Here is a 12613-nt window from a genome sequence, read left to right as displayed (position 1 = left end):
ATAGATGGCATTAGTATAGCAAAACTTTGTCTGGGAAAATTAGTCTCTCAAAAAAGTTTCTTTAAAAAGACACTTTGATAAGATTTATCATTAAATATTTACCAAGTAAAATATATTTTAAAAAAAGTGACACTTTTGAGTAATTTGTCCATTTTTGATTTAGTATATATTTAGAATATATACCAAATGTACGCTGACGTCACAAACTTCGTTTTGGTTGACGATGTCAGTTCCAGAACGTTTAGTACCTCCTCCACCAACCCCTCCCCCCCTTGCTCAACATATCCTGCTAATTTTTGCTTTCCCAGCATTTAAAGAACCTCCTAATTACTGTACAAGAAGAGGAGAGCTGCAGGACTGCATAATTTTGAACAAAATGGAGAGTGACCTCTTGTAAACAAATACCCTGAAACCCTCATATGTTTTTACATTACTTGAATGATCTTATGTTGTTGCATCTCTGAAGTCTTCTTATGTTTTTGCGTCTCTGAAGTCCTCTTATGTCTTTTTGTAACAGAAATCCTTATATGTTTTTGCATTACTGAAACGTTCTTAGGTTTTTGCGTCTCTGAAGTCCTCTTATGTTTTTGTGTCACAGAAATCCTAATATGTTTTGGCTTCACTGAAGTCCTTTTATGTGTTTGTCTCTCTGAAGTCCTCTTATGTTTTTGCATCACTGAAATTCTTATATACTTTTTGTCACTTTGAAGTTATCTAATGTGTTTGTACAAGTCACTGAAGACCTCTTATGTTTTATGTCACTGAAGTCCTCTTATGTTTTAGTGTCACTAAGATCCTTTTCATGGTTTTGCATCACTGAAGCACTCATGTGTTTGTGTCACTGAAGTACTCTTATTGTTTTGCATTGTTGAAATCCTCTATGTTTTTGCATCACTGAAGTCCTCTTATGTTTTTGTGTCACTGAAGTCCTCTTATGTTTTTGTGTCACTGGATTCCTCTTATCTTTTTGTCTCACTGAAGTCCTCTTATGTGTTTGTGTCACTGAAGTCTCCTTAGGTTTTTTGCATTTCTGAAGTCCTCTTATATTTTTTTCATTACTGAAGTGCTGCTATGCTTTTGCATCACTGAAGTCCCCTTATGTGCTTGTGTCACTGAAGTCCCGTTATGTATTTGCATCACTTAGGCTAAGTCCTTTTAAGTGATTGTGTAACTGAATTCCTTTTATGATTTTGCATTGCTGAAGTCCTCTTATGTTTTCGCACCACTGAAACCCTCTTATGTTTTTGCATTGCTGAAGTTCTCGTATGTTTTGCATTGCTGTAATCTTCCTATGTATTTGCCTCACTGAAGTCCTCTTATGTGTTTGTGTCACTGAAGTTCCCTTATATGTTTGTGTCACTGAAGTCCCGTTATGTATTTGCATCACTTAAGTCCTTTTAAGTGATTGTGTAACTGAATTCCTCTAATGATTTTGCATTGCTGAAATCCTCTTATGTTTTTGCACCACTGAAATCCTCTTATGTTTTTGCATTGCTGAAGTCCTCTTATGTTTTGCATTGCTGTAATCCTCCTATGTATTTGCCTCACTGAAGTCCTCTTATGTGTTTGTGTCACTGAAGTCCCGTTATGTATTAGCATCACTTAAGTCCTTTTAAGTGATTGTGTCACTGAATTCCTCTTATAATTTTGCATTGCCGAAGTCCTCTTATCTTTTTGAGTCACTGAAGTCCTCTTATGTATTTGCATTACTGAAGTCTTCCTATGTTTTTGCATCACCAAATTGTTCTTATGTTTTTGCATCACTGAAGTCCTCTTATGTGTTTGTGTAATTGAGGTCGTTTTATGTTTTTGCATTGCTGAAGGCATCTTATGTTTTTGCAATCATTGTAGTAAGCTTATGTAATACCGTGACTGAAGTCCTCTTATGTTTTTTCCATCAGTGTAGTGCTTTTAGGTTTTGCATCACTAATGTCCTCTTATGTTTTTGCATCATTAATGTCCTCTTATGTCATTGCGTCACAGAAATGCTTTTATGTTTTTGCATCTCTGATGATCTCATATATTTTTGTGTCACTGGATTCCTCTTATGTTTTTGCGTCACTTAGGTCCTTTTATGAGTTTGTGTAACTAAAGTCCTTTTATTTTTTTTTTTTTTTTTTTTGCATTGCTGAAATCCTCTTATATTTTTGCATGACTGAATTCCTCTTATGTTTTATCACCACTGGAGTGTTCATATGTTTTTGTATCACTGGAGTGTTCTTATGTTTTTGTATCACTGGAGTGTTCTTATGTTTTTGCATGACTGAAATGCTTTTAATGTTTTTGCATCTCTGTAGTGCTCTTATGATTTTACATTATTGAAAACCTTTTATGATTTTGCATCTCTGAAGTCCTCTTATATTTTCGCATTACTGAAGTCCTCTATGTTTTTGTATCACTGATGTTCTCTTTTGTTTTTGCATTTCTGAAGTTCTTTTATGTTTTAGTGTCTCTGAAGTCCACTATGTTTTTGCATCACTGAAGTCCTCTTATTTTTTGAGTCACTGAAGTCCTGTTATGTATTTGCAACACTGAAGTCCTTATATGTTTTTGCATCACTGAAGTGCTCTTATGTATTTGTATCACTGAAATCGTTATATGTTTTTGCATCACTGAAATCCTTATATGTTTTTACATCACTGAAATCCTTATATTTTTTTTTTTTTTTTTTTTTTTGCATCACTGAAGAGCTCATATGTTTTTGTCACAGAAATCCTTTTATGCTTGGGCAACACTAAAGTTCTCTTATGTCTTTGTGTCACTGAAGTCCTAATATGTTTTTGCATTACTGAAGTTCTCTTATGTCTTTGCATCTCTAGAGTCCTCATGTTTTTGTGTCACTGAAATCCTTACATGTTTTCGCATTACCAAAGTGCTCTTATGGTTTGGATCTCTGAAGACCTTTTATGTCTTTGCGTCACTGAAATCCATATATGTATTTGCATCACTGGAATCCTTTTATGTTTTTGCATATCCGAAGCCCTCATATGTTTTTGAGACACTGAAATCCTTTTATGTTTTGTGTCTCTGAAGTCCTCTTTTGTTTTTGCATTGTTGAAATCCTTGTATGTTTGTGTATCACTGAAATCATTTTCATTTGTTTGCATCACTGAGGTGCTAAGAATTTCCTGGTTTAGAAATGCTAAAAAAAAAATTTGAAAATTGGTAATTGGAACGTTACAACCATGAATCAGATTGGGAAGTTACAGCAAGTGGAGAATGAATTTATGAAATATAGTTTGGATATCTGGGCCCTAACTAAAACACGTTGGAAGGGGATTGGTAAAGAAATCTTAGACCAAGGCAATATATATATATATATATATATAATATATATATATATATATATATATATATATATATATATATATATATATATATATATATATATATATATATATATATATATATATATATATATATATATATATATATATATATATATATATATACTCGGAAGACGAGATGGAGTTGGAAGAGAAGGGGTAGGAATGATGTTGACACCAACAGCAGGAAAGGCATTAACGGAATGGAGAGCTGTAAATAGTATATGGTTACTTGCAAAGTTTAAATTGAAGCCGTGCAATATGAGTATTATAGTTTGCTATGCACCAGCACAAGGTCATCCACAAATATACATGAACTTCACCATGTGGCAATTACAAAAATCATATAGATCACAGCCATTAATAAAGAGAGAAAGAGGCTTCTAAGAAATATGAGAAGCTATAGAGGTGCAGATATTGGTAGTGATCACCAGCTCCTCATTGTCACACTGACTGAAATTAAAACTGAAAGCACCCATCAGAAATGTAGATAGAACACCTAAGTCTGATACATCTAAGTTTCTTGAAAATGAGCACTGAGAAACCTTTGCAATTGAATGTAGGAATCGATTTGCAGTCTTAGAGACTTTAAGAGAAGAAGAGCAGACAATTAATGAAGAATGGTGTGATATTCAGAACATACATCATTCAGTTGGTAGTGAAATTTTAGGACATGTAATTACAAGGAGAAAGCCATGGATATCAAATGATACTTGGGATACTATAAAAAGGAGACAAAGACAGAAATTGATTGTTGAAAGTTTTCGAGGAAGTAATGAAAATTACAAGGTAGAGCATGCTAAGTATTCCAGTATTGATAGTGAAGTGAAAAGAAAAGCCAGAAATGACTGGAGAGAGTATTTAGACAGTAAGGCAGATGAAGCTGACAAAGCTATGAATTCAGGGAGTGGCTATGGGGTAAGAATTGCTCATAGAATTATTAACGAAATCGCTAATGGGGCAAAGAAGAAGAAACATATAGGCTACCTATAAAAAAAGAGAGATAGAGCTGTTATAACAACCGAGGATGAAGAAAGGCCACCTTGGATGGAACACTTTAGTGAGGCCATGAATAGGAGATATAAAGGGAGTAATTTGATTGATATACCTGAAGCTGAGGAAGATCTTGACGTGGTCATGAATGAATTCAGTGTACTTGAAGTCGAAGCTATTCTTAAAAACCTCAAGAGATGGAAATCTCCTGGATATGATGGAATAACTGTCGGGATGATATAGGCTAAAAATGAAGTGACTCCCAGAATACTTACAAGATTATTTTGTAGAATGTGGCAAAGAGAGACAAAACCTGATAAATGGGAGCTGGGAGTGTTGGTGAAAATGACAAAAAAGATCTGACTGACTGCAATAATTACAGAGTCATCACACTTACGCCAGTTGTCATGAAAGTATATAGTTTGCTTTATCTAAAGAGGCTAGAGAGAAAGATTGATGGAAAGCTGAGAGATGAAAAGGCGGGATTTAGAAAAGGTAGAAGTTGTACTGATCAAATTTTCAATTTAAGACATGTTGTACAGCAATCAAGTGTTGATGGCATTTGTGGACTATGAAAAATCCTTTGATAGTGTACAACGGCCAATTTTGTGGAAAGTCCTGTGTTATTATGGAATTCCTCTGAAATATGTAAATTTGATCAAATTCTGTTCATGAGTATAGTAAGTGCAAAGTTAATGTTAGTGGAGTCTTATCCGTAATCTTAATCTTTCCATTTTACCGATCAACGTTTTTGATAAGTAAAGTTCCATTTTTACCGTAACGTATTATCATTGAAAATTTTATTTTCTACTGATGTAATTTTTATGGACAACAAAGTAATTTCACAATAGAAAATTTGTTCTGATCTTCGCAGAATGCGATAGCTTTCAGCAAGGGACCCCTGCATTGTACCGCTGTTCACACGTTTCCAGAAATTTCTTGATAAATGCATTAGATGAAGTCTTCTTGGGTATGCCCTCTCCAGAATCTAGATATGAATTACCTGTTCCCAAACATCTTTAGCCCAAATTATTAAAATCAAAGCAAAGGACACGGCCTGTTGGGAATCTTTTATTCTACCTTGAACTCATAACGGGCAGAATAAATTACCCAATGTCAATGACTGTCAATAACTTTGTGGTTATTTCATTTCCGTCAACTCGAATGTCCAGATAAACTTTTAATAATTTGATTTCAATAATTGAATCTTGTGTAATTTTTTTGGAGCCTTTTATTTATATCCCATTTTATTTGTATATCTCTGGTAACTGCTCATTTTCACTTTGGCTGCATATACCCCGAATAGTCTGGCCCATTCTTTCCACATTCTACTCTTTCATCATACACCTCTTAACACAGATTTCCAAGCAACTCTTCTTCCCTGATGGGGTTAACTGCTGCACTGTAATTGTTGAGTGGCTACTTTTCTCTTGGTAAGAGTAGAAGAGACTCTTTAGCTATGGTAAGCAGCTCTTCTAGGCGAAAGGCACTCCAAAATCAATCCATTGTTCTCTAATCTTGGGTAGTGTCATAGCCTCTGTACCGTGGTCTTCCACTACCTTGGCCTCTTGGATTAGAGTTCTCTTGCTTGGGGTACACTCTGGCACACTATTCTATCTTATTTCTTTTCCTCTTGTTTAAATGTTTTGCAAGTTCTTATAGTTTATAATCGAAAGATTTAATTTAATGTTGTTACTGTTCTTAAAATATTTTATTTTTGATTGTTTGTTACTTCTCTTGTAGTTTATTTATTTCCATTTTTCCTATCCTCGGTGGGCAGTTTTTTCCTGTTTGGACCCCTTGGGCTTATAGCATCCTGGTTTTCTAACTCGAGTCGTAGCTTAGCTTGTAATAACAACTACAACAACAACACAAGTCAAATCAGTTGCTTCAGCTAATACTCGTATAGTTACATGCATCAGAACAATCTTAAAATTGGCAGCAGATTGATTAATCTTATCTGATTGGCAAAGATCCACATCTCCCGAAACTCACAATTCAACTAAAATTTAGTTGACATATATTTAATATTGTTCCATTTGAGAGTTTCAGTGGACTCCTGATTATTCTTTTGATGTTTTTGTGAGGTGCAAATGGGTGAAAACTGTCCCTAACGACCTTAATTCTCTTCATTGCATACCAGAAAGAAACACAATTCTTGCAACCTATGCAGAGGCTTTCGTTCTGGTGAGGGCAATTTGTGAAGACGCTGTGTATTTGGTAGGTAGTAGGTTGGTCAGGGCACCAGCCACCTGTTGAGATACTACCGCTAGAGACTTATGGGGTCCTTTGACTGGCCAGATAGTACTACAATGGATCCTTCTCTCTGGGTACGGTTCATTTTCCATTTGCCTACACGTACAGGTTTTCCTCTATCTTCATACACCTGAGAACACAGATTACTAAACAATTCTTTTTCAACCTAGGGGTTAACTACTGCACTGTAATTGTTCTGTAGCTACTTTCCTCTTGGTAAGGGTAGAAGAGACTCTAGCAATGGTAAGCAGCCCTTCTATGAGAGGACACACCAAAATCAAACCATTCTTCTCTAGTCTTGGGTAGTGCCATAGCCTCTGCACCATGGTCTTCCACTGTCTTGGGTTAGAGTTCTCTTGTTTGAGGGTACACTTGGGCACGCTATTCTATCTAGTTTCTCTTCCTCTTGTTTTGTTAAATTTTTTTGTAGTCTATATAAGAAATATTTATCTTAATGTTATTACTCTTAAATTATTTTATTTTTCCTCGTTTCCTTTCCTCACTGGGCCATTTTCCCTGTTGGGGCCCCTGGGCTTATAGCATCCTGCTTTTCCAACTAGGGTTGTAGCTTAGCAAGTAATAATAATAATAATAATAATAATAATAATAATAATAATAATTTGTTTACTGCTTGAATGGACTTACCATCTTGTGAAATATATTTTTTTTTATGATTTTGTAAAAATTATGTCCTTTTTACATAATGTGATTATATTGGTTGATAATATATATGTCTTATTCGGAATAGGCTATCTTTATAGTTATATTGTTAAGGGGGAGGATTACTTTGCAGAAATTAATATATCAACAAAGAAATTATATCATTTATGGCATTTGCAAATTAGATCCTGCTTCTTTGACGTTATTCTGTTATTCTTCAAGCAAAACCTTTAATAAAGACGGATTGTGAAAAAAAAAGAATAAGTTGGAATGATAATTTTATTAGCTTTCTGTAAAGAAAAAATATAATACCAATATGCGAGACCCTTAATATTGCACTGCTTTTTTAAATCTCTGATAATGTTATCAAAGTAACAGTATAGAATAAGAATGCACAAAGGATTGCTAGCCTCTATATACATACAAATTCATTTGCATATTTATTCTCTCTTTACACAATGGATGTCCTGTAGTTACGCCGTGTGTTTAGGAATGTAGTTACAGACTTGACCGAAGAGTCTTACATCCCAGAGGTTGCCTTTCTTAAAAGCTACTGCTGGAATCCTCGATACCGGAACCTGTGACATCGTGAGCTGAGGAGATTTCGCCAGAAGGCATCGTTGTGTGATAGTTTTCGTGTTGCGTTGAATCTTTAGGACTGTGTACATCTCTCTTCACAATGGATTGCAAAGAAGAGGAACCCTTATCGGCTGACTGGGATTCCATTATGAAATTTCTGTTCTCGTTGGTGTCTGATCCTTTATTTTCAGAGAAGTCAGAGTACTGGGATGGGTACAAGATGGCCCTGGAGTAAGCATAGAGGTTTTTGTCTTCTTCACAGTCGCTACAAGGAATCTGGAGGTTGAGAGAACGGCCATAGCGAAGGATGTCGTTGTAGCTACGGCGGAATCTATTGACGAAAGGAATTAATGATAATTAGATATTTTGGAATAGCATTAAAACTGAATGGATTCAAGTACAGCTTTGTCAGTCGTGAATTATAATTAAGAATGTTTAATTTTCTAACACGTGATATTGGTATGTTGCATCGGTACTACTCACACACACACACACACACACACACACACACATATATATATATATATATATATATGTATATATATATATATATATATATATATATATATATATATATACACATACATACATACAAACACACACACACACACACACACACACACATATATATATATATATATATATATATATATATATATATATATGTGTGTATATATAAGTGCGTGTGTTTGTGTAGGTGATTACTATTTGCTGTAAATTGTTTTCCGTTGAAGTATGGCTCTAGTAGAGGTCATACAACTCGCTTTCGGCAAATTACTTTGACGAGGCTGCTAGCCCTACCCATCTTTTGTCGCGAATATAATTGCCCACTTTAATCGCGAGAGAGAGAGAGAGAGAGAGAGAGAGAGAGAGAGAGAGAGAGAGAGAGAGAGAGAGTATAGATAATGTAAATATGACCTTACTTCCGCAATTTGTTTTGCTGTCTGCCAGACTGCTGCAAGACGCGTTTGATCTGTGCGTCCAATCCGTTGCCGCTTTCCTTTCGAAGCCCGAGGCTGAAGGCCACTGGAGATCTCTCCAGGGAAACAGGACCGCTAACAGGCAGGCAGTTCCCATCGTCGTCGCACACCGTTGGGTCAAATCTAAACACAGGAAACATGCCTTGGTGTTTTACTGCTTTGTTTCTGTATTGTACGGTCGGATGCAGGAATTCTTGGTTTGCCTCGCTCTGCCGAAGTGTACCCAGTCATTACATTACTGCACGGCGAGTTCCTGTGTTTTGTTCTGCCTACACTATCTGTTTGGTTACTCCCTGCGAAGTAAGGATGTGACAGGGTGCACTTCTTCGAAGCGAGGTGTGCCAGGGACTTCTGTGGCCAACTGTATGTCGAAGTCAGTTTATTCGGATAACTAAAATAATCTCTTTTCCTGCAGGGTTGTTACCAGAAAGAGTAAAGGAACATAGGGGAAGAGGTTTCTGAAATAACGCAATGTAGAGGACGTAAAAAAACATATCATTACAGCTTACAGTATTCCCCCGGAACTCAACCCGATTCTCTCCTACAGAGCAGTTGGCATGAAATTGAATTGTAAACCTGAGATTATTCAATCAGTTAATCATCACAATGCCTTCTTGAACAAGGTTATATTTTTCCTAAGTCAAGTAATTGACTAATGTAGTACTGCGTTCATTACAAATGGATAAACCGAGAGAGCACAAACGAGTAAACCTACCTGACACTTTCCTCATCGGCGCTTCTCTTGGCAACATCAAGGCTGCGTCGAAACCTGAGGTAATTGAAATATTAAAAGATATTAAGCAACTTCTGATGATTCTTTAAGTCTCGGGTTCTGGTAGTATTTTGAGGCATGGCCTTTGCAACAGCGCATCTATCTGCCAAACATTTTTTTACGTTTTTGAAACTGGACCACATTAGGAAAAGAGACACATTTTTATTTTAGGTTTATCCTGGCGTAAATGGTGCTAGACATCCTACAACATTCACGTATATATCGTAAATTCCTTTGACTTTGAAAGCATATGAATTAGTAGTTATGTGAATCACAGTAAGGTTTTCAATTTTAGTAGGTGTATTTGGTTGATAAGTTATTGCCAGGATGCAATTTATTGCCCCTGGAAAGAAAGGAGGACTGTTGAATATTCCTATTATTTCATGATTTGCAATCACAAGACAAGCCCATTAGAAATCAGAATTGGAACTATGTTGAAGAAAAGTACAAATAATGGTTATGATAACAGCATTTTGTCCATAATCATCAGTAGAAGAAATGCGAAAAATAGCTGATACAAAAAGAAAACTAACGAATAAAAATAAAAAAAAATATATGCCCAAAAAATTGTCGTTCAAATGCCAAAAAAGTAACTTCAAGGAAGAAGAAAGAAAGGAGGGACCTTTCTTCAGTGGGTTATTTTCCCTGTTGGAGCCCTTGGACTTGAGTATCAACCCTTTCCAACTAGGGCTGGAGCTTAGCTAAAAATAATGATTATTATTATTATTATTATTATTATTATTATTATTATTATTATTATTATTATTACTTGCTAAGCTACAACCCTATTTGGAAAAACAGGATGCCATAAGTCCAGGGGCTCCAACAGGGAAAATAGCACAGTGAAGAAAGGTCCCTTCTTTCTTTTTTCTTCATTTCTTCTTAAAGGAAAATACAGTATTTAAGAAGAGTAACAAAATAAAATTAATATCTCCTATAAAAACTATAAAAACTTTAACAAAACAAGAGGAAGAGAAATAAAAGGATAGTGTGCTCGAGTGTACCCTCAAGCAAGAGAACTCTAACCCAAGATAGTGGAAGACTATGGTACAGAGGCTATGGCACTACCCAAGACTAGAGAACAATGGTTTGATTTTGGAGTGTCCTCCTAGAAGAGCTGCCTACCATAGCTAAAGAGTCCCTTCTACCCTTACCAAGAGGAAAGTGGCCACTGAATAATTGCAGTGCAGTAGCCCCTTTAGTGAAGAAGAATTGTTCAGTAATCTCAGTGTTGACAGGTGTATGAGGACAGAGGAGAATGTGTAAAGAATATGCCAGACTATTCAGTGCGTGTGTAGGCAAAGGGAAATGAGCAGTAACCAGAGAGGAGGATCCAATGTAATACTGCCTCGCCAGTCAAAAGACCCTATAACGCTCTAACAGTAGTATCTTAATGGGTGGCTGGTGCCCTGGCCTACCTACTACCTATAATAAAGGTGATGATAAAATACATAATCATAAGCCGAATCTTTGACTGACCTGAAGGTGGGCGAAACCCAGACCACAGAGCCACTGTCAGGGGAAACCATTTTGGTGACCCTCGGTTGCCTAGCGACCACAAAGGGAGGCCTGAATGCTTGAATGATGCAAGGCAACATGGCGAAGAGTAACCAAGAGATGGCGTTCATGTCGCTTACAAATCCTGAAATTAATGAAGGATAAGATTACAAAAAAAGTCTCTCTCTCTCTCTCTCTCTCTCTCTCTCTCTCTCTCTCTCTCTCTCTCTGATTTTGTTTTTTTACTGGCAAAACAGTCCAATAATATTAAGTAATGCACAAGTTGCTATCGAATTATTTATCAAGTATTTTTTCCTACATTTGCATATTATTATTATTATTATTATTATTATTATTATTATTATTATTATTATTATTATTATTATTATTATATGCTGATTCATCTCAGATATAAATGACTTGGATGTTCGAAATTAATTTCCCAGCAAACTATACACATTCTCTCCATTACAGACGCAATGCCTTCAGTGCACTTCACACGGTGTATTGTAGGCAGCCCTTAAAAATATTTGCAGAGTCCCATCGAACCCTAGATTCACCCAATTTGTTGCCATCTGGTTTTAAACTCGTTCCTATCTCTCTCTCTCTCTCTCTCTCTCTCTCTCTCTCTCTCTCTCTCTCTCTCTCTCTCTCTCTCTCTCTCTCTCATCCTGCATCCCTGCTTTCCAGTCTTTCAAGTTTGACTCTAGGCGCAACTGCTGATTGTTCCTCCAGTTGTAACTCGGTGCTGAATGGCCTCCCTGCCTCAGCTCTTGGCGATATGATCTAAATTCATTGGAGTTACATGGCCTAAATTTATTGGATCATTTGGCCTAAATTCATAGGACCATATGACCTAGATACATTGGACCATATGACCTAGATTCATTGGATCATTTGGCCTAAGTTCAAAGGACCATATGACCTAGATTCATTGGACCATATGACCTAGATTCATTGGACCATATGACCTAGATACATTGGATTATATGGCCTAAATTCATTGGATCATTTGGCCTAGATTCATTGGATCATTTGGCCTAGATTCATTGGACCATATGACCTAGATTCATTGGATCATTTGGCCTAAATTCATAGGACCATATGACCTAGATTCATTGGACCATATGACCTAGATTCATTGGATCATTTGTCCAAAATTCATAGGACCATATGACCTAGATTCATTGGACCATATGACCTAGATTCATTGGACCATATGACCTAGATTCATTGGACCATATGACGTAAATTCATTTGAGCATATGACCTAAATTCATAAGTACAATTATAAACAATGTACAATTAGCGCTGTACTACTGAGCAATGAATATTAATTCAAGACCTTTGAAGAACTACGGCATCGCGATGACATAGACTCTTTGAATTTCTAATTAAAAGTCATTTGAGTTTTTTTTAATGACCACAAGAGTTCTAGCTTGAATGGGCTATCATTTTCAAAGAGTATCGGTAGATTGGGCAAGATTGACTAACGATGTAGTTGATTCAAGAGTTGATCAAATCAATCAATCAATGTAAGGTTAACGCAA

The 12613-nt window shown here is 36.1% G+C and overlaps 1 protein-coding gene across 1 annotated transcript; it reads right to left on the bottom strand.

Annotated features, from left to right (window-relative positions):
* Positions 1-7559: 7559 nt before the first annotated feature.
* On the bottom strand, positions 7560-11194 carry LOC137649703 (uncharacterized). The gene is made up of 4 exons (XM_068382663.1): positions 11046-11194; positions 9510-9563; positions 8738-8917; positions 7560-8145 (listed from the first exon to the last, which is right to left on the bottom strand). Exons 1-4 carry the CDS (start codon positions 11192-11194, stop codon positions 7779-7781), a joined length of 750 nt encoding a protein of 249 aa, XP_068238764.1. The 3' UTR covers positions 7560-7778.
* Between the last annotated feature and the right edge of the window lie 1419 nt (positions 11195-12613).

The sequence above is a fragment of the Palaemon carinicauda genome, chromosome 11, assembly GCF_036898095.1.
Source record: "Palaemon carinicauda isolate YSFRI2023 chromosome 11, ASM3689809v2, whole genome shotgun sequence".
Taxonomy (NCBI): domain Eukaryota; kingdom Metazoa; phylum Arthropoda; class Malacostraca; order Decapoda; family Palaemonidae; genus Palaemon; species Palaemon carinicauda.
Note: the sequence above shows the minus strand (reverse complement) of the source record. Positions and strands in the feature narration are given on the sequence as shown.

Coding starts and splice junctions, on each gene's coding strand:
- LOC137649703 (XM_068382663.1), bottom strand. CDS start 11,194: ATGAACGCCATCTCTTGGTTACTCTTCGCCATGTTGCCTTGCATCATT. Junction 9,564..11,045: donor TGGGTTTCGCCCACCTTCAG/GTCAGTCAAAGA, acceptor CAATTACCTCAG/GTTTCGACGCAGCCTTGATG. Junction 8,918..9,509: donor GCCGATGAGGAAAGTGTCAG/GTAGGTTTACTC, acceptor TCCTGTGTTTAG/ATTTGACCCAACGGTGTGCG.